Source organism: Capricornis sumatraensis, chromosome 1 (genome assembly GCF_032405125.1).
Source record: "Capricornis sumatraensis isolate serow.1 chromosome 1, serow.2, whole genome shotgun sequence".
NCBI lineage: Eukaryota > Metazoa > Chordata > Mammalia > Artiodactyla > Bovidae > Capricornis > Capricornis sumatraensis.
Window position 1 is genome coordinate 110,874,756 of NC_091069.1, and position 25,213 is coordinate 110,899,968.

Below are 25,213 nucleotides of genomic sequence, written 5' to 3' on the forward strand. Positions count from 1 at the left end.
CCGTTCCCCCCTGCAGTCAACTTCAGAGACTCCAGTGGATAAATCTGTCTTAGCATAGGAAGAAAGTATCTTATAAGGAAGGGACGCCTAAGGCTCTGAACTCTCAGAAGAGAAGTCAAGGAAATTTGGCGGTGTCTTCTGGGATGCTAAAGGTATTTCCTTTCCTATTATAACCCAGGATCTGGCTCAGGAGGGGTGTGTCAGGAGGAAGGTGAGGAAGCTGGCTGTTTGAGGTGATGTTGGTAGGAGATGGCTAGGTGGAGAGCACCAAAGCCCTGGCCTACATGACCAGAGCTTCCCCAATGGGCTTGATTAAAACTCAGGGTACCAAGCCTTAGAGGTGGTGAACTTGACATAGGCCAAGTCAGGACCTCTGCTCACACTCTTTCTTTTTTTTAATATAAAATAAACAGCAAGAATTTATTGTATAGCCCAGGGAACTATGGGATTCCCAGGTGGCTCAGCGGTAAAGAATCTGCCTGCAATTCAGGAGCCACACAAGAAGCAGGTTTGATCCCTGGGTTGGGAAGACCCCCTGAAGGAGGATATGGCAGCCCACTCCAGTATTCTTGCCTGGAGAATCCCATGGACAGAGGAGCCTGGCGGGCTACAGTCCATAGGGTTGCAAAGAGTCAGACTCAACTGAAGCGACTTAGCATGCATACACGCACATATATATGTATAATTAAATCAGTTGCTGTATACCTGAAACTAACACAATATAATTCCCTGGTGGCTCAGATGGTAAATTGTCTGCCTGCAATGCGGGAGACCTGGGTTCGATCCATGGGTCAGGAAGATTCCCCTGGAGAAGGAAATGGCAACCCACTCCAGTACTCTTGCCTGGAAAATTCCATGGACAGAGGAGCCTGGTAGGCTATAGTCCATGGGATCGCAAAGAGTCAGACATGACTGAGCAACTTCACACACAAAAAAAGTCAATTTTTCATGAAAAGAAGATTATCATGAGAGTGTGGACCATGGGATTGAGAAGGGAGATGGAAGCGAAGAGAGACAAGGGTACAGGTTACAGAAGGTCTAAATGGTGAGACGTGTGTCTTCCGATGATCTGCTGACAGTGGGTCTGCAGACCTGGGACCCAGGGAGCCTGGGGTTCGGTCAGCTCTACCGTCAACCAGCAAAGCCACAGCAGGCTCATCACTTCTACTCTCATTTTCTCAGTTCCCATATTGGTATGGGCAAGCTGACCCATCTCCTAGCAGCAGAGACAGGAATTCAAGCAACCTGGGCCCCCACAGAACTCAGATGTGAGGACAAAGTGTGCTGTTCTGCTCTCTGAAAAGCAGTCATCACCTGGATGACCAACCCTCCTTTAAACTCGCATTCCTAAAAATGAAAACCTCTGAGTATTTATGAAGAAGCGGAGGGAATGAAAACCCAGAAACTCCATGTCATGCTTTTCGTTATTATAACCAAATAATGCTAAGAATGGCAAGTCTGCATGGTGTGAATCGGGGGTACCAAGGGAAGTGTCCTGTTTTTGATGTGTGTCAGAGTCCCCAGGTTATAACTTGGCATGGGGCATCTTAAGGCCTGGGGCATCCTTGGTATAATTGATGAGGACATTGGATTTTGCATGACGACTCGTCTAAATGATTAAACTGCAGAAAGGTCTACCATGTCTCTGATGGGAATACGGTGATGGATTTACATATCATGCATAATAGCTAGGATATTAATTTGTATGTAAATGGCAGGCAGCTGCAGTTAGAGCTGGGACAGTTAGAAAAGCATTGTGTAAGCGAAGGTGCCAGTTATACATTTGTTGTGTTGGCGAGTGACGAATCAAAGTGACACAGGAGAGTTTGGGATCAGCTGGAGGGCATGGTACTTAAACTGTCAGCTGTGATCATTCTCTTCCCATGGAATTTTCATCTTAGTGAGGCGCACCCTCCCCCCGTCTGTAATGTCTGTGTTATAATGCCTATTATAATTGCCTATTACAGTTACCATAAGATTATCTCAAAGATGTGGACATTTTTGTCAAAATGGATTTACTCGTTCCTTTTTAATTATTAAGACAAATCCATATTTTACGGTTAATATTTAATGATGACATTGAGTTTATAAAATCCTAACATAACTAGATAAAACTTTATTTCTACTGAAACAGGCTTTGATGAAAAACTAGTAGTCTTTCTTTTTTTAACAGCCTTATTAGAATATAATTCACATGTCATAGAGTTCAGCCCATTTTGATGAGCTTTTCATCAGTCACCAAAGGGAGAATGCTTTGGGGCATATTCAGTGTTGGAAACATTGATTCCATAGGAAGCATTTAATAGTGCCCTTGACAGGTGACTGATACATCCTGGCATGTAGGACCAGAGTTTGTGCTATCAATAAATAAGCTATGTAACCTTAAGAGATTTGGATCAATAATCATGTGGATTTGGGTCCTGGCTCTGCCCTTTCCTGTCACGACACTGCCACTAATGCATCCTTGTTAGGTTCTGATTTCCCATGTCCTTGTCCTGTCTTTATTTCGGGCTTCCTTCCCGTTGGGCTGTGCTAATAAGCGAAAGGCAGTATGCTAACGAGGCAAAGGCAGTATGCTAATGAGGGGAAGGCAGGTTAATGTTAGCTGCTGTAGCCTTTCTCTGTGTTTAACAATTGTGTTATATGTACCACAGCTTTCTTATCCCTTCGTCTGCTGATGGGCATCTAGGTTGCTTCCATGTCCTGGCTGTTATAAACAGTGCTGCGATGAACATTGGGGTACACGTATCTCTTTCAGTTCTGGTTTCCTCAGTGTGTATGCCCAGCAGTGGGATTGCTGGGTCATAAGGCAGTTCTAGTTCCAGTTTTTTAAGGAATCTCTACACTGTTCTCCATAGTGGCTGAACTAGTTTGCATTCCCACCAGCAGTGTAAGAGGGTTCCTTTTTCTCCGCACTCTGTCCAGCATTTATTGTTTGTAGACTTTTGGATAGCAGCCATTCTGACCGGCGTGAGATGGTACCTCATTGTGGTTTTGATTTGCATTTCTCTGATAATGAGTGATGTTGCCTCCATGGGATACACTTGGTTTGGCTCCTGTGCTCTCCACAAAATGCCAACCATGACTTTCAGCTCTGTGTACCCATGGTCGTTTTTGGAAGCATGTTCTTCTCAGAATGTTCACTCTTAGGAGTGAGTAGATGGGTGATAGAAAAAGTAATTCTTTATTTGCTCTATTGGAAATACTTTGTATTTCCTGGGGGTAAACTGGACAAGAGAAGCAGGAAAGAGAAGTCCAAGAAGGCAACCACCAGTTTCAAGGAGATATGCATCAAATATCTCTAGAGTGGTACATTTTGAACAAATGTTAATAAACTATCAATAGATTCTGTGCTACAAAATAATAGCCTGTAGAGTAATACCATGGAGAGCTTTAAAAGATACAAACACTTGCACATCCCATCCTAGAAATTCTGATTTTTAACAAAATGTTTGGCTGCGCTTGGTCTTCGCTGCTACACGCGGACTCTCCCTAGTTGCGATGAGCAGGGGCTACTCTCTGGGTGCGGTGCTTGGCCCTCTCATTGCAGTGGCTTGTCAGGTTGTGGAGCACGGACTCCAGGGCATTCAGGATTCAGTGGTCGCAGCGCACGGGCTTAGTCACCTCATGGAGCGTGGGCTCTTTCCAGACCAGGGCACAAACCTGTGTCCATTGCCTTGGCAGGTGAAATTCTTAACCCCTGGAGCACCAGAGAAGTCCCCAGAGACTCTGAATTGATCTGGAGGGTGTGCTGGGCATTGGGAGCGGTTTAAGAGCTCCCCAGGTGATTCCTCCAGCAGCCAAGGTGGAGAGCTACTGATGCCCTGGGGTTTTCAGTGCTCTGTCTTCGGCCCTTGCTTTGAAGAACTGTTTTGCCTAACTTGGAAACTTGGAATTTTCGAATTCTAGAATCCCAAACTTCTGCTTGACCCATCCTGGACAATTGGGTGGGGACTGAGCTGTGGAGGTCTTGTTCAGGGCCCAGTGCCCCTTAGTTTTAGCTGGAGGAGTGGGGAGGCAGGGGGTGCTGGTAGCAGTAGTGGGGTTGGTCGTGGAATCTTTCTGCCTTGGAGAAGCTGGAGAGATGGAAGCTTTAAAATACATATATACGAGTATCTATGGTTATCTTGGACTTCCCTGGCGGCTCAGACAGTAAAGCGCCTGTAGAAAGTTGCTTCCATCTCAGTTTTTAATAGAGACAGGGAGACGCCAAGCTTATCAAATCATCTTCCAGCTTTGCAATGTAAATATGTATAGCGCACTGAACTGAGAGTCCGGTAATGAATTAGCCTTGTATTTTGGGTGAAATGCCTTTGGCTGTATCTTCCTCTGGTTGGTGAGCTTGCAGGGTAGTTAAGAACACAGACTTTGAGCCATGCTGCCTGTTTCAGGTCTGAGCTGTGCATTCTTAGATGAGTTACTTAACTACTCTGGACTTCCCTTGTCTCAACTGTTAAGTAGGTATGATCACAGCCCTTACTTATGAGCAGATTAAATGCATCAAACCAGTGCCTAATAGGCAGTGATCACTCAGTCTACGCCAGGAGTTGTTATTATGGTTGTTTGGAGCATTCAGTGAATGCTCAGATGTGTGGAGCAATCTGGGGAAATGGGCGCTGTGATTCATGAGTGGCAGTTCGTTAACCAGGCTGAACATCGTCAGAAGAACAGGTGTCAGGCAAGTGTCTCCGGTGAGGAATGACTTCGTCTGTCTTGCCTTTCCAACTGTGCTCTGAAGAGCACGGAACAGGTGGCCGCGTTCTGCCGCAGTCTGCACGAGATGAAGCCCTCTGACCCGAGCCCGTCCCCCCAGGACTCCACTGGGCCTCAGCTGGCCGCCATGAGACAGCTCACGGACGCCGATAAGCTGCGCAAGGTTATCTGCGAGCTCCTGGAGACAGAGCGCACCTACGTGAAGGTGCGTCTCCCGCCCTCCCTCCTGCGTGCTTCCTGTTGTCACTGAGGGATGCATGCTGGGTGTTTATACACGGATGTCGGCTGATGACAAAGCCAGTCCACGGCCATGAAGGGTGTCTTGTCTCTCCTATGGAACTGGCCTTGATTCTGAATGTTACAGTCTCCTTCTGTGTTTTAGGGAGGCATGCCTATTCTTACAGCAATTCATTGATGGAAATAGCTGATTGATTGACTCCGAAAGGAGATAATGGTGAATATTAAGTGAACCTTCTGACCTTTCTAAATAGGCTGTTGAGCTCATACTAAAATTGAATTCAGTTTTGACAAATTTAAGTAGTGGTATCTTCACAGTCTACTTTGAGTCGAGGCAGAAGGGTATCAGGTCTCTTTTGTGTTATAATTTGTTCTGACATTTAGTTATACTCCCGGAACTAGATCTTGTGTTCTTATATAAGTTATAATATATACAATGGTTGTTTAAAAATGATTAAAGAAGACAACTTGTAAGTGATACAAACAAACTTTATTTAAAACTTTATTCATGAATCGGACAGTCTTCTTTTGTAGAATTGCAAGATGGGGCAGAAGGCAAGAAGCTTTTGTAACAAAGAATCAAGAACAAGGAAGAGAAAAGTAGAAAATATTTAATTGGCTAGGGCCACAAAGTCAACCTTGGTTGGGGTGAAAAGACCCAGAATTGGCTTGGCGTTTGGATATTGGTTGACTAGATATATACTACATTTCTGGTCAAGTGGTATATTGACAGGGACATAAAAATCATTTAAATTTTGCTTTACTGGCATGGCACCCCAGGCAAGAGAGGCTCCATCTGGGGCTTAGAAAGTTATTTCAACACTATATAATCTGCAATATATTCCTACAATGATATAATTAACGTAACTATGATCATTGTATGATCATATACATATGCCTCTGTATAATTTAGTTATGTTGAGTCTGTGTTTCAACTGTGTGATCTATTTTTAATGCTCTATCTTAGTCTTTAAGTCAGAGGTTAGCAAGTATGGCCCTTGGGCCAAATCTGGCTCTCTGCTTTTACAAATAAAGTTTTATTGAAACACAGCCACACGCATTTGTTTATGTGTTGGGTTGGCCAAAAAGTTCATTTGGGTTTTCCTGTAACATCTCATGGCCATTTTTTTGGCCAACCCAGTATCATTTATACTGCTTTCCTGCTGCAGCAGCAGAATTAAATAGTTGTGACAGAGACCATATGGCTACAAAGCCTGAAATATTTTCAGAAGAGGTTGGCTCACTTCTGCTTCAGTGAACCTCAGTGACCTAAAGACTGAAATATTAGCCTTTGGGACATAATTTTTTTTTCTTTTAGATTCTTTATAGACTTTCAGATGTGCTAATCTGATATTCTTTCAACCCTTAGGACTTAAACTGTCTCATGGAGAGATACCTAAAACCTCTTCAAAAAGAAACGTTTCTCACCCAGGATGAGGTACGGTGGCTATCCTCTGAACTGTAACTTGACCTGGTGATGGGGAAGAATTGAGGACCTCACACAATACTGAGCATTTTGAATTCATTTAGTTGTAATAAATAGGTCAAGTTATTGCCTGGCGAGCTCTTGGCATGCACTCCAAGAGGAAAGAGTTGGCTCACCTTCTGATGGTGGGAGCATTACCATATGGGTAGAAAAACTTTTAAATCAGAAGCAAATGAAGGATCCACACACTAGTGAAACAGGCGGTTGATGACATTGTTTTGCATTTTCCAGCTTGATGTGCTCTTTGGAAATTTAACCGAAATGGTAGAGTTCCAAGTAGAATTCCTTAAAACTCTGGAAGATGGAGTGAGATTGGTACCTGATCTGGAAAAGCTTGAGAAAGTTGATCAATTTAAGGTAAGTGTCTTCCTGAAATAGTGTCAAGCTGCCTCCTAATGTCAGGAGTGAGGTATCCTGTAGGTCCAGTTGAATCTCCTGAAAACATATCACAGGAGGCATTGTTGCTGTGGTATTGGGTCTTCATTGGATATCCAGTGGGGTCAGTGGAGTCGGAGAGGGGAATGGACTGTGCTTGCTGGTCTGGCTAAGGTAGAACCAGTGCCATTGATTTCCATTTAACTGGAGTATCTACTGACCTCTCTTTAGGAAGATACACCTACCTTTTGTTCTGTTTATGTGGGGGCCTTCGACACTTGCTGTTAGCAAAATTCGACTAGCTGTCTTGGTTTTCCGATAAACAAATTAATTTATCTTGTTCTGGGGAACTGGTTAATAGAAATGCTTATCGTTATCCAGGAGGAAGACGGTCTTCCAGCACACAGCGTCCCTGTAGCCTTAATGAGGATTTATGACTAGAGCACTCAGTGAGGGTGCTTACAGCAGGCTTCGTCTTCCTTGGTTGGTTTCCCCTTGCAGAGATTTTCTGTGTTGTGTTTCCAACCAACAAAGCTCATTGATTCATGCACAATGGTTTTGGCTTATGTGTCACCCTCACAGACATTTAAAAAGGTTAATGGAGGTATAATTGACATACAACACACTGCTTATATTTAAAATGTACAGTTTGATGAAATCTGACATGTGTACACCTCTGAAGCCGTCACATCAATCAGGATAATGGGCATAATTATCACCCCCTAGTTGTTTTTCCTGTTCTTTTGTGATTCCTCTCTTTTTCTTCTGGCCTCTCAGCCACAGGCAACTGTGTCTGCTTTCTGTTACCATAGACGAGTTTGCATTCTGGAATTTTATATAAATGAAATCATATAGCCCAGACATTTTTTTTATGTGGCGTCTTTTACTGCATAATTATATTGAGCTCCACCCATATTGTTTCATATACCTATAATTCATCCTTTTTAATTGCTGAGTAGTACTTGCATTGTGTGGATGTATCGGTACTATTGAAATACTTTGTGATCCTTTCTTCTTTCTTGGGAATTTAGGTTGTTTCCAGCTTTTGGTAATTACATGTAAAGTTGTTGTGAACATTTGTGTGCAAGTTTTAGTATTAATGTATTAAGAGACCCATGAAATTAAGAGATCCATGGAATTCTCCAGGCCAGAATACTGGAGTGGGCAGCCTTTCCCTTCTCCAGGGGATCTTCCCAACCCAGCGATCAAACCCAGGATTCTCGCACTACAGGCAGATTCTTTACCAGCTGAGCCATGAATATATGCTTTTATTTCTCATGGATAAATACTTGGGAATGGAGTGGTTGGATCGTATGGAAAGTGTATGTTTGGCTTTTTAAGAAGCTGCAGAACTGTTTTCCAGAATGACTGTGCCAGTGTGCAGTTCCACCAGCTGTCCCTCCTCTTTCTTTCAGCAGGGTCAGGTCACTCTTTTTAAACTTAGCCAGTTTAGCAGATATGTGGTGACCCTTCATTATGGCTTTATTTTAATTTCTCTAATGATATGATGATGAATATCTTTCTTTGTGCTAATTTGCTTTCATTATGGCCTCTTTGGTGAAATGTCTGTTCAGATCATTCACCCATTTATTATATTGGACTGTTATCTTATTATTGAATCTTGAGAGTTCTTTGAAAATTTTGTGTAGAAGTCTATTACCATGTATATGATTTGTAAATATTTTCTTTTGTCATACAATATCTCTCAAAGAGCAGAATTTTTTTTTCAAGTTGATTTCTTTTTTTAAATTGAGTATAGTTGATTTATGTTATGTTAGTTTCAGGTATATAACAAAGTGGTTTAGTTTATAAGTGAAAATCGCTCAGTCATGTCCGACTCCTGCAACCCCATGGACTGCAAACTGCCAGGCCCCTGTGTCCATGGAATTCTCCAGGCAAGAATACTGGAGTGGGTTGTCATTTCCTTCTCCAGATTTAGTTTATATATAGACATATAAGGAGAAGGCAATGGCATCCCACTCCAATACTCTTGCCTGGAAAATCCCATGGACGGAGGAGCCTGGTAGGCTGCAGTCCATGGGGTTGCTAAGAGTCGGACACGACTTAGCGGCTTCACTTTCACTTTTCACTTTCATGCATTGGAGAAGGAAATGGCAACCCACTCCAGTGTTCTTTCCTGGAGAATCCCAGGGATGGGGCAGCCTGGTGGGCTGCCGTCTCTGGGGTCTCACAGAGTCAGATATGACTGAAGCGACTTAGCATAGACATATAATCGTTTTCAGATTCTTTTCCCTTATAGGTTATTACCATATATTGAGTATAGTTCCCTGTGCTATGTAGTAGGTCCTTGTTGGCTATTATTTTATGTGTAGTAGTATATATATGTTCATATCAAGCTCCTAATTTATTCCTCCCCACAGAAGTTTTATTAAAAAAAAATTTTTTTTGGCTATGCCGCATGGCATGCAGGCTCTTAATTCCCTAATCAGGGATCAGATCTGCACCCCCCTGCAGTGGAAGCCTGGATTCTTAACCACTTGATCTCCAGGGATGTCCCCAGAAATTTTTGTTTTTCAATGAAATCCAATTTTTCAAATTTTTTCTTTTCTGGGTCATTCTTTTGGTGTCTTATCTATGAAATCTTTGCCTAAAGCAAGGTCATAAAGTTTTCTCCTAGGGAAGTTTTGTGACTTGGGGACTTATATATTAGTCTCTTATCTGGTGTGATGGGTGAATCTGAGTCAGTTTTTTGTATATGAATATTTAATTTTCTAGCACTGGGTTTTGAAATGACTGTCTCTCGATCTTTCTCCACTGAGTAACTTTCGCACTTGTGTTGCCTTGGGCTCAGTTGTCCGCTCAGGTGTGGCCCCCGTACTCTGTGACTGTCTTCTAACGGGTGCGGAAATCCGGCTGTGTCATGTTAGTACTCCTGATAGGTTTGTAGGGTGAGAGGAAGACTATCCTTCGATATATTTTTGTGTGTGTCATCTCTTCACAGTCCCTCTCTGCAACAGGAGTCATTTAGAATGCACATACACTTTCATACACAGAAGCTTATGGACCTATATTTATATATAGTTCTCTATTTTTATTTGGATATAATTTCAGACTTACAGAAAGGTGACAAGAATAGCACAAAGAATTCTAAGCTATCCTTCTCCCACGTTTTCCAAATGGTAACATTTGACCACATTTGCTTTATCCTTTCTCTGGCTACCTAATGTGTATGTATGTGTGTGTGTGTTGTGTTGTGTTGTGTGTGTCTTTGTGTACAAAAGGTATAATTTTTTCTCCTGAAAGATTTGAGCAAATTACAGGCATAATACCCCTTTATCTACTAAATATAGTTGGGGTTTTTTTGTGTGTGTGTGGTATTGCTTGGGTTAGTTCATTTTTTCTCTCCTCAGGGTGATTGGTGATACTGTCCATTTGAAATACAGCTTGGCTCGTTGGTAGATTAATTAATAGGACAGTGTTAGAAAACCATGATAAGGGCTAGTAGTTTGTCAGTTAATCAAAAAAGTTGCTTACTGTGGAACATGAGAAAGATGCATACAGACCTGAAAATGCTTGGTTTTAATCTACAATACCTAACATTCATGGTCTTCATTCAGCGTGCTTTTACTGTGGCATCAGTTCTTTGCGTTTAGATTCTGTTGATCACTTCAGGTGTGTTTAGCTATCAGAACTGTGATACAAACATGATGGTGTCACAAGCAGAGGTGTTATTCTAGAGAGGGATTAGCGCATGATCCGTTGAGCAAGTTCACTCCAGAGCAGTCACTGTTGTAAATAGCATTTAAGTGGAACCCTCTTCTCCGACCTTCATTTCACTGATTTCCTGCATAATCTGACAGTCTCCACTCCGTCTATAAGACGTGACAGTTGATGCTCGCTGAATATTCTCGGCCCCAGGGCTGCTCTCTGGCACTTTTGAGTTGGTTTCTCAGTCGGTGTTCATCCCTAAGCCTGTTGCTCTTGGTTTCTGTGATTGCTGTTTTGTTTAAATCCTGATTATATATTTGCCAAAAATTAAAAAGCTTGTTAAAAAGGTGCAAATTGTGTTGCACAGAACACTAGCCCTACAACAGGATTAGTAAAAAAAAAAAAAAATTGGTTCTGAGATCAAATAAGTTTTGGTAAAATTTCCTCCTGGGAATTTGCAGTGTCTTTCAGCCAGTGAGAGGCTCTGTGTGGTCCTACTGAATAGAAACACAGGGTAAATGCAGTCTTTGTGTGCACACCCACCATATTTGTGCTCTGAGATTATTTTTTAAGGCTGGAAGAATAAATGAACACGTTAATGTTCTATCTGTGTTTCCTATGTGGTAAATGCCTAGTGAATTTATATCAAGTTAAACAAATGAATGACTTGATGTGGCTAAAGTGAGGGGTTACATTTAGAGCTTTTTCTTACGCAACTTGTCCCATTTAATTATTGGATATGGTTCAGAGGATGACTGTACACGGTCAGGGGGATGAGATCTGGGGAGGCGTGTAGCTGAAAAAGTAAAGGAGGGAAAGTAGAACATGTAGGAAATGAATTTAGGCCTCTAATTACCAATTATGTGTGGTTCATAATAAACCTTTGTTTTCTTTTAATTAGACTATCAGAATTTTCTATGTTGTTAATTAAAATAAATTGCATTTTGTGGAACCCAATTTATCACTCGAATCCAAAGTCTTATTTATTTATTTTTTTCGGCTTGGAATCCAACTTTAAAATTCTAAACCTAAATAAGCCATACCTCTTTCTGAACTAGACTAGATCAGTGTGAAACCTATAGAAGATATTTTTCTAAGGCCTGTTTCAAATATTTATAGAAAATGTGTAGGAGAAAAAGTATCCCAGCTGAGCTATATTAAATTCCTAATAGGGAAGAAAGTGAAAGTCGCTCGCTCGTGTCCGACTCTTTGCGACCCCATGGACTATATAGTCCATGGAATTCTCCAGGCCAGAGTGGGTAGCCTTTCTTTCCCTTCTCCAGGGGATCTTCTGGACACAGGGATCGAACCCAGGTCTCCTGCATTGCAGTGGATTCTTTCCCAGCTGAGCCACAAGGGCAGAAGCCCAGCAATGCTGGAGTGGGTAGCCTGTCCCTTCTTTAGTGGATCTTGACTCAGCAGTCAAACCGGGGTCTCCTGCATTGCAAGCAGATTCTTCACAAATTGAGCTGTCAGGGAAGCCCTAATAGGGAAGGCCTCCACCTAGTTTTGATCCAGTTCAGGCAGAGGCTATGGGCTGGGAGATGTTACCTAATTCCCATAAGTGAGTCTGTTTCTCTGTTCTCATCTACTCCTGCTAGAAAAGAGTATGGTGTTGAGGGTGGAATTAGTGATCAGGGAAAGGTGTTTTCTATTTTGGGGGATTTATGCATTTCTTGCCTTTATTTGGCTTGTCACTTCTACATTCCAACAGAATCTAATGAGGGAATTCAGGAGATTTCTGTCTTTTCCAAAATGCCATATCTACTTTCCCGTTAACAGTCAGACATCCCAGCTCTAGGTCATTGAAAGACACAAGCCAGCAAAACCAGTGACACTGGCTGTGATTACTGAGAGAGCCAAATACAGCGTCTGTTACACGAATAGGTGAGCCCATAGACTTCCCAATAGGCCATCAGTGAGCAAAGACAGGCGGTGACGGGTGCGAATGGTGCCGATTTGTGGGGAGACTCGGGCAGGTGTGAGCTCCTGGCTCCATCCTGCTGATGTTCCTGGGTGAGGAGGACCGCAAACTAACTGCACTGTTTCTCACTGTGTCCAGAAAGTGCTGTTCTCTCTGGGGGGATCCTTTCTGTATTACGCTGACCGCTTCAAGCTCTACAGTGCCTTCTGCGCCAGCCACACGAAGGTCCCCAAGGTCCTGGTGAAAGGTAAGGCCTAGGAGGCCCGGGGAGCAGATGGGCATGTTAATTGTCAATTCACATTTGTGTGGCTGACCATGGTCGGGGGCTTTTGAATGGAAATCTAAGAGTCATTGTTGTGCCAGATAGATATTCCAGCAAGCTACAAGTGAGAGTACACTTGTCTCTTGGTGTCTGTGGGGTATTGGTTTTAGGGTCCCCCATGGACACCAAATTTCCGGGACGCTCAAGTCTCTTATGTAAAATGCGTACTATTTGCACATAACCTATGCATATTTTCCCATATGTGTGTGTGCTTAGCTGTTCAGTCGTGTCCAAATCTTTCGTAAACCCCTGAACTGTAGCCCGCCAGGCTCCTTTGTCCAGGGATGTTTTCAGGCAAGAATACTGGAGTAAGCAGCCATTTCCTGCTGTAGGGGATCTTCCCAACCCAGGGATCGAACCCCCAAGTCTCTTTATCACTAGCACCACCAAACATCGCTAGGTTACTTGAAATACCTAAGACAATATATGCATGCATGCCAAGTCACTTCAGTCATGTCCGACTCTTTGCGACCCCATCGACCATAGCCTGCCAAGCTCCTCTGTCCATGGGATTCTCCAGGCAAGAATACTGGAGTGGTCGCCACGTCCTCCTCCAGGGGATCTTCCCACTGCAGGCATCGAACTTGTGTCTCCTGCACTGGCTGCTGCTGCTGCTAAGTCGCTTCAGTCGTGTGCGACTCTGTGCGACCCCATAGACAGCAGCCCACTAGGCTCCTCTGTCCCTGGGATTCTCCAGGCAGGAATAATGGAGTGGGTTGCCATTTCCTGCTCCACCCACATTGGCAGGTGGGTTCTTTACCTCTAGTGCTACCTGGGAAGCCCTAATATAGTATGTGTGTGCTGTGCTTAGTCGCTCAGTTGTGTCCGACTCGTTGCAACCCCGTGGACTGTTGCCTGTCAGCCTCGTCTGTCCTTGGTGATTCTCCAGGCAAGAATACTCAAGTGGGTTGTGATGCCCTCCTCCAGGGGATCTTCGCAACCCAGGGATCAAACCCAGGTTTCCAACATTGTGGGCGGAGTCTTTACCATCTGAGCCACCAGGAAGCCCAGTACAGTATAAGTGCCAAGAATATAGTTGTCGATATGCAGCAAATTGAAGTTTTACCTTTTGGAACTTTCTGGAATTTTTCTCCCAACTATTTCCTCTTCATCGTTGGTTGAATCCACAATGCAGAACCTGTGGATATAGAATCCTTAGATATGGAGCGCTGACTGCACTGAGAAATTAAATGCATTAATATCTTGAATTAATGGTGTTGTCAATTTTCTTATTATGAAAGTTTTGACTCAGCTCTTCAGGGCCAGAATTGATAAGTCAATTTTCCAATTATGCAAAAACATAGGGGATTTAGAAATTCCCTACTTTATTTGTATTTTCATTAATTTCATAATAACCTACCACACTTCATACACCTTTTTGTGTCATTTCATCTTTCCCTCACCGATTTTTGTTTCCAGGTGAGTGATAATAGTTACCACCATCACTACTAAAATTGTTACAATTATTTACAAAAGTCCAGCTGTAATCCTGTTTTGCACAGAGAAGAGTAGAAGTTCTGTATTGGCAAGCTCCTGTTCCTAAGTGTTCTTAGAAGATGGTGGGTGTTCTGAGAATCACTAAAAAGCTGTTTCTCTTCCATAGTTCTGCGTGTGACTTTGATAGGTTAAGGGACTAGAGAAATATAGCCTTGGTAAACAGTAGAATCTATAGAAAGTTCAGTTTCAAAGGATCTCTGGAAATCAGCCTGCTCTTCCTTTTACACCTTACCAGGTGGCTGCCATGCAAACAACTGCTAAGTATGTAAGTAATTTACTTACATTTATGTTTGCTGCCAGAGAGAACTAGCTTGATTTAATTCAAAACTTATTATAATAAAGATGAATACAACACAGGTCTCTGGATAGCAAAAGATCCTGCCCCAGATAATGACATACTTAATGACATACTTAATGATAGTTCCAGTCCATGCAAAAGAGTTCTGCTTCAGCACAAAAACTTAAAGGGAACCTGGGAATTTCCTTGTCCAGCTATATGACAAGGAAATTGTCCTGCTGTGTGGTTTTATATAAGCTGCACTGGTCATATAGTTCTGTGTATGTATTTCTTTTTAAACTCTAACTGAATGCTGTGTTATGAGAGTGTTAACAATTTCAGAGCACTTTGCTCTCTGGTAAAATTATATACTCATCACAGTCCTTAAAGCAGTTTGTGTTATTTTTACTCACTTGATTAAATTCTGCCCCTGTAGATTTTCAAAAATTCAAAATCATTATATTTTGCACCTGAAAAATCATCCCTTAAACCGTTAGGTATGACCCATATTTTTCTGATGGCCCAATGTGCAGATAGAATGAAGAGAACTCTTTGAGAACACGAAGCACCCGCCTGGGCTGCTTTGCAACCACTGCATTTCCAGTCTCCTTTCTCTTCATGGATTTGGTGGCTGGATCCATGGAATCTGATTCCTCTTGGTGGGCCTTAAAATGGCTGAGAAGATGGTAGTCTTTACAAGACCTTTCCCCACGACTGGTGTTTTTCTTAATTGAATAAAGAGAGTGAGAAGACTCACTCTATGATTTCACGATAGCCTTTTACAGTCCCTTCTGTTCTTTTCCTTCGGCTGTGCTGGTCTTCCTTGCTGTGCGAGGACTTTCTCTCGTTGTAGTGAGCAGACTTCTCATTGCAGTGGCTTCATGAGTTGCAGAGCATAGGCTGTGGGTGAGAGGGCTTCAGTAGTTGCAGTGCGTGGGCTCAGAAGTTGTGGCCATGGGGTTAGTTGCCCCTTACCATGTGGGGTCTTCCTTGACTAGGGACTAAACCCATGTCCCTTGCCTTGCAGGGTGGATTCTTAACCATTGGACCACCAGGGAAGCCCTATCTTATGTTCTTAGCTCACATTCCTAATTTTTGGAGATGGAAATATATTTTATCAGAAGCTTAAAAAAGTATATGCCTACAGTTAGCCGTTTTAATATATTGTCCATTCTTCTTCCCATTTTTGCCCTCAGTTCAGCCTCTCTTTCCACCATTTGGAAAGACAGGACGTGTCTTCCTGACTGTCCACTGGCAGATACCTTTCTGATTGTCTGGGGGCCCACAACTCCCCAGGGCTGATTTTCAGCCTAGCTGGGACACAGATAAAAGCCCAGCTCGTGAGGAAATTGCTGCCTGTGTTACTTTAGGTTGGTTGTATGTTTCCCTCTGAGATAAATCCTGATAGCTGGTAGCACTGCATTAACACAGAACAGATCTTAAAAGGCGTTCCCTGCAGGAGACCAGCACCGCTCCACTTACCCGGCTGCAAGATACTGCTGCTGCTTTTTTTTCCCTTCCTCTTCTCAAAAGAGGTTCTATCAGCAATGAAATGATTGAAAGATTAGAACTGGGGTAAGCAGTGTTAGAAGATGCAGGCTTTTGTATTATTCAGAGATGGCGAGGCCAACAGATCAGGAGACAATTACCATCAGAAGTTTCTGGGACTTCCCTAGTGCTCCAGTGGCTAAGGCACTGCACTTCCAATGCAGGGAAGCAGGTTCGATCCCTGGTCAGGGGTCTAGATCCCACATGCCACAGCTAAGAGTTTGTAGGCTGCAACCAAAGATCCCAGCACAGCCAAATAAATAATTTTTTTTATTTCAAAGAAAGATTGTGTGTTCTCCACGGTTGCCAAGAGGAGAGGAGAGGGTCACTCAATGCAGGGCCATGAGATGAAGCACCAGGGTCCACCAGGAGGCAGAATGAGTGAAGGGAAGACACAGGCAAGATGCTCTGTTGTGGCATCTGCAGGAAGGAATGGGTGAAGCAGGGCAAGTGGGCTTAGGATTGGCTAATTTGAGTAATCTCAGCAGGCTCTGGGGTGGGAGAGCTGTCCTGAGTTCTCTGGGACCTGGCTCTGGGATGCTTAGGGCAGGGGCAGTATCGGCCTAGAGTTATAAAAGCCTCATAGAAGAGAGATGGAGGCGGAGGCTCTGGACTGGTTGGTTTATGTGTAAAAGACATGCTTCCAGGTGATTCCTGGGCTGTCTGTAGGGACTGACTCGCTCAAGGACAGGCTGTCCTGGGTCTGTAAGGACTTTGATGTCAAAATATCAGATTAAGAAGACAATGCAACAGCAACCCTTGAAAACCTCCATGCGTAGGACTTACAGACTCTGTTATCCCTCAGCTCAGGGGTCATCAGCCTCCGCGATCTAACGCCGGATTATCTGAGGTGGAACTGATGTAATCATAATAGAAACAAAGTGCACAGTAAATGTAATGTGCTCGAGTCATCCCCAAACCATCCCTTCCTCCCCAGTCTCGGGAAAAATGGTCTTCCTCAAAATCAGTCCCTGGTGCCAAAAAAGGTTGGAGACCGCTGCTAACTCATTGGAGCTCTGCTCACTCCTCCTAAATAAACAGAGAAATCTGATGGGCAGGCCTTCTCTGACCACTCAACTGTACTCTCAGTCCTGTGAAAAGGCACCTTGGAATTAGTGAGTGAAGTTGTGAGAAGGTAGTCATTTGGATGTTCCGCTCAGTCTGTATTTAAACTCTTTCAGCCAAGACGGACGCAGCTTTCAAGGCGTTCCTAGACGCCCAGAACCCAAAGCAGCAGCACTCGTCCACCCTGGAGTCTTACCTCATCAAGCCCATCCAGAGGATCCTTAAGTATCCACTTCTGCTGAAGGAGCTTTTTGCTCTGACGGACGCAGAGAGTGAGGAACACTACCACCTGGATGGTGAGCCAAGAGCCCCTGAGAACTGCCCCTTGTTCACGTCTCTCCCAGAGCCTTTAAATGGTCTTTTCATTTATTTCATGACCTGTTTTCCTCCAGTGGCCATTAAGACTATGAACAAGGTTGCAAGTCATATCAATGAAATGCAGAAAATCCATGAGGAATTTGGGGCTGTGTTTGACCAGCTGATCGCTGAACAGACTGGTGAGAAAAAAGAGGTAAGGACCCCTCTTCTGCCCAGCATGCTTGTCCGTAGAGCTGGGTTGGTTTGTTTCTTTTTAAGGTGTTATTTATAAGTAAAATAGTAACAATGATAGTGTTTTTGTTGGTGGCATTTTTTTTTTTGATTGAAGCATAGTTTATTTACAGTATTGTGTTAGTTTCTGATGTGCAACAAAGTGATGCAATTTGCATATATATATTCTTTCACAGATTCTTTTCCATTATAGTTTATTATAAGATATTGAATATATTGCCCTGTGCTGTACAGTAAGACCTTGTCATTTATCTATTTCATATGTAGTAGTTTCTATCTGTTAGTTTCAGACTCCTAATTTATCCTTCCCCTTTCCCCTTTGATAACTATAAGTTTGTTTTCTATGTCTCTGAGTCTCTTCTTTCATAGATAAGTTTATTTGTATCATACTTTAGATTCTACATATAGGTGATATCATATGATATTTGTCTTTCTCTGATTTACTTCAATTAGTATGATGATCTCAGGTCCATCCATTTTTGCTGCAAATTGCATTATTTCATTCTTTATTATGGCTAAGTAATAATACACTGGAATAGTATATATATTATATGAGTGTATATATGTGAATATATTAGAGAAGGCAGTGGCACCCCACTCCAGTACTCTTGCCTGGAAAATCCCATGGACAGAGGAACCTGGTGGGCTGCAGTCCATGAGGTCGCTAAGAGTCGGAGACGACTGAGCGACTTCACTTTCACTTTTCACTTTCATGCGCTGGAGAAGGAAATGGCAGCCCACTCCAGTGTTCTTGCCTGGAGAATCCCAGGGACAGAGGAGCCTGGTAGGAGGCCGTCTGTGGGGTCGCACAGAATCACACATGACTGAAGCGACTCAGCAGCAGTAGCAGCATGTGTATATATATGTATACATGTCTTCTTACCCATTCATCTGTCAGTAGACACTTAGGTTGCTTCCGTGTCCTGATTTTTGTAAACATTGGGGTGCATATCTTTTCAAATTAGAGTTTTCTCCAGATATATGCCTGGAGTGGACTTGCTGGACCATATGGCAATTCTATTTTTAGGTTTTTAAGGAACCTCCAAACTGTTTTCTGTAGTGGCTACACCAATGTACATTCCCACATTGGTCGAACTTCTAAGTGTGAGAGTGAATTTCCGTGACCATGACTTGGACTCTTTCTCTAAACACTGTTAAAGGTCATGGCTGTATCTCCAGAGACCAGACTAATAATTGACATGTAGTAGGCGCTCAGTGAATATTTATTGAATGAGTGAAAGTTTCAAATGACTCTGAATCTTTTTTTTTTTTTAAAGTCTGCCTGATACTGTGCTTAGAATAAAGAGTCACAGGAACAGATACGCTTGAGAAAAATGTAAAATGAGCTCTAAGTTGTGTCTGAGCCACTGAGGAGAGCTGATGTGAGTGCAGTGTAGATAGTACTGAGATGGATCAGACGGATGTGCTGCGGAATGATACTCACCAGTGCCGCTGTGCCCCCTGGTTTGATTGGAGTGTTGTCCTCATTTTCCCTTCTCCCTCAAAAAAGGCGACAAGCCAGCAGGAAACTACGAAGAGAAACTCTCTTGCTATGATTGGATGGAAGGAAAGGCAGAGGGCTGGCGGGGATAAGACCTGGTTGTTTAGTCTGGAAAAGAAAACAGCCTTCTCTTTGGAGGTGTAAAGGGTTATTCTCTAACGGGTTCCCATTTATGTCCTTGGTGAAACAAAAGAAGTTTTGGCCTGTAAAAAGATAATTTTCAGAAAAAGGTAAAATCATGACATCTCATAGAGATGTAACGCGAACAAATATGAAGATGTGTATTTTGCTCAGATGATGTGAGGGAACCCGACAGTCAAAACAGAAGGTGTCTGTACACAGTGAAGAAATGGCGAGATGATTTGTAAATGCAGACAAATTGGTTTTTCCACAGCGGGAGGAATCAATTAAAGTCACTACCAGGCTGGAGAGAATGTACACATTTATCTGTTTCCTGCACCTTGCAAAGGAGTTCAAAGACACGTAGATACGGAGTTGGACTCTGATAGCCCAAGAGGGTGTGCTGTAAAGGCTGCTCAGTTTTCCACTGAAACACGATTTTTATTCACCATGGTATTGCAGAAAGAGTATGTGAATATTCTCTGTCTACCAGGCAGACAATTTAATCTGTCAGAATGTGGAAAAGACAGACGTGTCTCTCTGGATTTTGTTTTCATTTTCTTGTAAAATTTTATAGTAAGAAAAATGCACTATGTTTATTAAAGAAAAGAGCAGGCTACAGAAAAAGGCAAGAATTAAAACTACCTACAATCTCAGAACACAAAACTTACCTCTTGATGTTTGGGTGTTTATTTTTTTAAAAAATATATTTATTATGTACTTGAATATTGAATATAATTTCATATATGTTCTTGAATATTTTGGAAATTATTTTGTACCTTGAGTTTTTCTATGTTGAACAAAGAATTATTTAATTTTCACATTATTTTAAATGATTCAAAAGGATCATTGAAGTGATTGTGTAATATTTTACTGTGTGATTGAACAATGACTTGCTTAATTCCTATTGTCAGGTACTTCTCTTGGCTTCATTTGACGACTATGAATAATACTTCGGAATTATAAGGCTTCTATCCTGTACTTTAGTTTATTTCATTTTGACAGAAGTGAATTTTATTGAGTCATGGAAATGAACAATTGCAGTGCATTTCATTATATTCCAAATTGATTTCTGAATTTTAATGATCTTGAGAGCAAAGGACTATTATGCCAAAGACTAGAAGGTAATATGGATAGCAGATTGCAAAGACTTTAGACAAAAAGCTGCATATGATTCACAAGTCAGACTATAAAAGGGCATATGGCTTTGGTGGAACTGCCCAACCTCCAAAATGAAATTCTGTCAACTAAGAAATCTTTCCAGCAGAGAACAAAGAGATGTAGTGCTATGCAAAACAGTCTCTTGTGAGCAGACATTTTGTTAGGGTAAAAATGTGCAAAAGATGAAGGAGGGACCTTTGACCACATACCAGTATTTCATGGTGGGAAAGTCCTATATCAATAGTAGGATGTCTGAAGATCACAAAAATGAAAGCTTGGAGAAGATGCAAAGAGAGCAACAGAAGATTATGTCTTAGCACTATAGGAAGAATAAGAAAAAAAAAGACCACCACCAGGGGCTAGAAGTATCATAAGCAAAGACATTTGATGACCCAGAGAAAATGACTCAAATCCGCTTGATGTCTTTTTTGTCTCCACTGGAGAGAATGGTCTTCAAACTGGAAAGGCTGGAGTGATCTTGAATCCACAAAAGTAAAACCCTAGGGAGAATGGTCCTGGGGAAATAGTGTGTCCTGCGCCAAGATCAGTGATAAGTCTGTAGCAATACTTAGAGAACGCAGTATTGTTCCCTTAGTGGATACTGCCCTGGGGGTGTGGTTGACTAGTTACTTAATATGAAGAAAGTAATATAATTGCTTAATGTTTTTAACCACTGACCATATGACTAATCATATAGCTCACTAGTAATTAGAGTAATTATTATTACTATAATGATCTTGATCATTATAATGGCAATAGTACCACTCTGTTGTACACTGCCGGCGCTCCATTTCCAGCATCGCAGCCCAGAGTGGTGATTAAATGGCGCCATGCTCGGTGGAGGGCTGCTTGGTGGCTGGCATATCTAGAAACTCGGTCAGATCGAAAGCAGCAAAATAAACCAGGGCCATCTGTCCTTGAGAAATTCAACATCAAGTTTTCAAATATTCACATTGCTGCTTTGAGGGAGAAGGTCTCAGGCTTGCTTGCTATGGACACAGAGTAAAAGTGAGAGGCTGGTGGGCGAGGGCTCCAGGGAGGCATACTGGGTGAAGACCCTCCCCACAATTGATAGGCTTGCCCAGTGGATGGACCTTGGACTCTGGTTGTTGCAAAGCCTCGTCCTCTGACATGTTAGCACAGGGAGCCGCATGGAGGGACCAGATGATCCTCGTACCTGTGATTAGATTGGGGAGGATGGGATTTTGATAGGCATGGAAGTGGTCAACAGCTCCAGTGAAAAAGACACACAGGACAATTGTCGGGCACGGACACTGGTGGAATCTGAGGATTATCACGCTTCCGTAAGAAGAAGAGGACCTTGTCCATCTGAAATGGACATTTGACCTTTGAGGCTGCAAGAATAGACCTTGCGGTTTCTAAGGACCCCAGAGCTCACACTGTAGAAGCTTAAAGAACAATCTCCCAGCACCTCAGTTGGCTTCTTTTTCCTCCTCTAAAGTGAAATGAAATCTTTGTTAAAATGAGTCAGAAGAAGAAGAAATGAAGTAAAGATTGCACTGCTTCCCAGAGGACCCTTGCTCCAAAGGGACTTAAATTCACAGGTGGCAGTGTCTGTAGTTTCCTGGATCTTTGTCATGGATGACTGTTGTTTCCCCTTGGGTAACTATCTATTTGAACACCAAACCTCTGTGATTTTATTCATCAGGTTTGACAGGTCTTTTGTTGTTGAGCTGCTAAGTTGTATTCAACTCTTGCGACCCCATGGACTGTATCTGCCAGGCTCCTTTGTCCATGGGATTTCCCAGGCAAGAATACTGGAGTGGGTTGCCATTTTGTTCTCCAGAGGGTCTTCCTAACCCAGAGATCGAACCGAGCCTCCTGCATTGTGTGGGCGGATTCTTTACTGTTGAGCCACTAGGAAAGTCCTTTGATAGCTTTACTGCAAGTGAATTTCAGAAGCCCTATTTGTATCTTTTGGCCACCATACTCTTGGAATTCTGATACGCAAACACAGAATAAAAGGGGAAAAGATGACCAGATGGAAGACATTATTTAGAGGCATTTTTCTTGAAGTCGTATTGACACCAGCCTGTCGAATTTTAAAATGTCATGAATATCTTGAGTGTTTATGACATTACCCAGTAAGCTTTGCCCTGGATTTCAGGTTGCAGATCTGAGCATGGGAGACCTGCTGTTGCATACCACCGTCATCTGGCCAAACCCACCCGCCTCGCTGGGCAAGTGGAAAAAGGAGCCCGAATTGGCAGCGTTTGGTATGTGTCACCAAAGGGCTTGGCGGGGCAGAGGGAGGCTGGCTTATTTTTTGAAATAAGTTAACATTTCTTTTCTAAGACACAGTTTATTAAAGTATAATCATGTAAGTTATCTGCATTGTCTTCTTGATGTGGCCACTAGCATGTCACCAATACTAAATTACACCTTCCAGCTAAGTACAACCAACGTGACCCCCCCTGTTGTGTTGTGTCTCACCCAGGTGTAGACACATAGGCAGGAAAAGATGTTTTTTAAGCTGCTGCTCCGAATATCATTTGAAAATGATGAAAGAAAAATCAACACATCAAAACTGTCTCTGTATCTGAGCCCCCTAGTCCGAGATCTTTTGTTCTCTCCCTGACTCTGTGTTGCTGTTTGTGATGCCAGGGTTCAGGGCATGGTTCTCAGCTCATCTGTTTTGGCACCACTGGGTGCCTTTTGTTATAAGGTGCTTGTCAGTCACGCTGGTGTTATGAAGGATTATTTTCTTTCATTTATTTTGAATTGAAGGATGATTGCTTTATGATATTGTGTTGGTTTCTGCCACGTTGTTGTTCATGACTGTTGCCTGGTCGTGTCCGACTCTTTGCGCCCCTGTGGACTGCAGCACGCCAGGCCTCCCTGTCCATCACCGTCTCCCAAAGTTTGCCCAAGTTCATGTCCATTGCATCCATCACTATGAATCAGCCATAGGTATACATATGTCCCCTCCCTCCCACATTCCACCTCTCTAGGTTGTCACAGAGTCCCGATTTGAGTTCCCTGAGTCAAGGATTATTTTGTCAATAAACTAGTTCTGATGGATGTAGTTGCCACAATTAGAACTCTCATGTTGTTTTACTGGAAAATGCTTTTTTGAAAGAGAATAACTGTGAGTTAGCCCACTGTGCGTAATTCAGGAAATATGGCTCATTGTTGTATGTAAATGCTTGTACAGTATGAGTGTTGTTCTTGAGTATAAAATGATCAGCCGTGATCAGTGACCAGTATTCTTGCTTTTGTTTTAGGCTGTGTCATTTCCTAGCCTCCCCCTAGAAGATTCATAGGCGAGTAATAGTATAAATGAAATCTAATATTAATATTTCCATTCACCTTCTCTTATCTTTCTTTGGATGGAAGAGGGAAAGTTTTGCTGTTTACTGTTTTGTTTTTTTTTTAATTCTGTTTTTAAAATTTTATTTATTTTTTAATTAAAAGATAATTGTTTTACAGGATTTTGTTGTTTTCTGTCAAACCTCAACATGAATCAGCCATAGGTACACATGTGTCCCCTCCCTTTTGACCTTCCCTCCCATCTCCCTCTCCATCTGACCCCTCTAGGTACCACAACTTCTTTATCCATTCATCTGTCGATGGGCATCTAGATTGCTTTCATGTTCTAGCTGTGTAAATAGTGCTGCAGTGAACAATGGGATACATGTGTCTTTTTCAATTTTGGTTTCCTCAGGGTATGTGCCTAGGAGTGGGATTGCTGGGTCATATGGTGGTTTTATTCCTAGTTTTTTAAGGAATTTCCATACCGTCTTCCATAATGGCTGTATCAGTATACATTCCCACCAACAGTGTAAGAGTGTTCCCTTTTCTCCACACCCTCTCCAGCATTTATTGTTTGTAGACTTTTTGATGATGGCCATTCTGACTGGTGTGAGGTGATATCTCATTGTAGTTTTGATTTGCATTTCTCTAATAATGAATGATGTTGAGCATCTTTTCATGTGTTTGTCAGCCATCTGTATGTCTTCTTTGGAGAAATGTCTGTTTAGGTCTTTTCCCCACTATTTGATTGGGTTGTTTGTTTTTCTAGCATTAAGTTGTATGAGCTGCTTGTATATTTTGGAAACTAATCCTTTGTCAGTTGTTTCATTTGTTATTGTTTTCTCCCATTTTGAGGGTTGTCATTTCACTTTGCTTGTAGTTTCCTTTGCTGTGCAAAAGTTTTTAAGTTTAATTAGGTCCCACTTGTTTACTTTTTTTATTTCCATTACTCTAGAAGGTGAACCATAGAGGATCTTGCTTTGATTTATGTCATCAAATGTTCTGCCTATGTTTTCCTCTAGGAGTCTTATAGTTTCTGGTCTTCCATTTAGGTCTTTAATCCATTTTGAGTTTATCTTTGTGTGTGGTGTTAGGAAGTGTTCTAATTTCATTCTTTGACATGTAGCTGTCCAGTTTTCCCAGCACCATTTACTGAAGAGGCTGTCTTTGCCCCATTGTATATTCTTGCTTCCTTTGTCAAAAATAAGGTATCCATGAGTGCATGGGTTTATTTCTGGGCTTTCTATCTTGTTCCATTGGTCTGTATTTGTTTTTGTGCCAGTGCCATACTGTCTTGATAACTGTAGCTTTGTAGTATAATCTGAAGTCAGGAAGGTTGACTCCTCCAGCCCCGTTCTTCTTTCTCAAGACTGCTTTGGCTATTCAGGGTCTTGTGTGGTTCTATATGAATTGTGAAATTTTTTGTTCTCATTCTGTGAAAAATGTCATTGGTAATTTGATAGGGATTGCATTGAATCTGTAGATTGCATTTGGTA

At 42.3% G+C, this 25,213-nt stretch overlaps 1 protein-coding gene across 5 annotated transcripts in view; it reads left to right on the forward strand.

Moving 5' to 3' along the window:
• Nucleotides 1-25,213, forward strand: part of TIAM1 (TIAM Rac1 associated GEF 1) — a 159,110-nt gene that overhangs the window by 113,167 nt on the left and 20,730 nt on the right. For 3 of the 5 annotated variants that reach the window (XM_068971664.1, XM_068971671.1, XM_068971685.1), the window contains 7 exons: nt 4,739-4,918; nt 6,320-6,388; nt 6,668-6,793; nt 12,543-12,651; nt 17,230-17,409; nt 17,506-17,624; nt 22,573-22,681. In XM_068971664.1, coding sequence (XP_068827765.1) covers nt 4,739-4,918; nt 6,320-6,388; nt 6,668-6,793; nt 12,543-12,651; nt 17,230-17,409; nt 17,506-17,624; nt 22,573-22,681 — 892 coding nt within the window. The remainder of the gene's footprint in view (nt 1-4,738; nt 4,919-6,319; nt 6,389-6,667; nt 6,794-12,542; nt 12,652-17,229; nt 17,410-17,505; nt 17,625-22,572; nt 22,682-25,213) is intronic. The other 2 variants (XM_068971676.1, XM_068971694.1) reach the window with 1 other exon arrangement.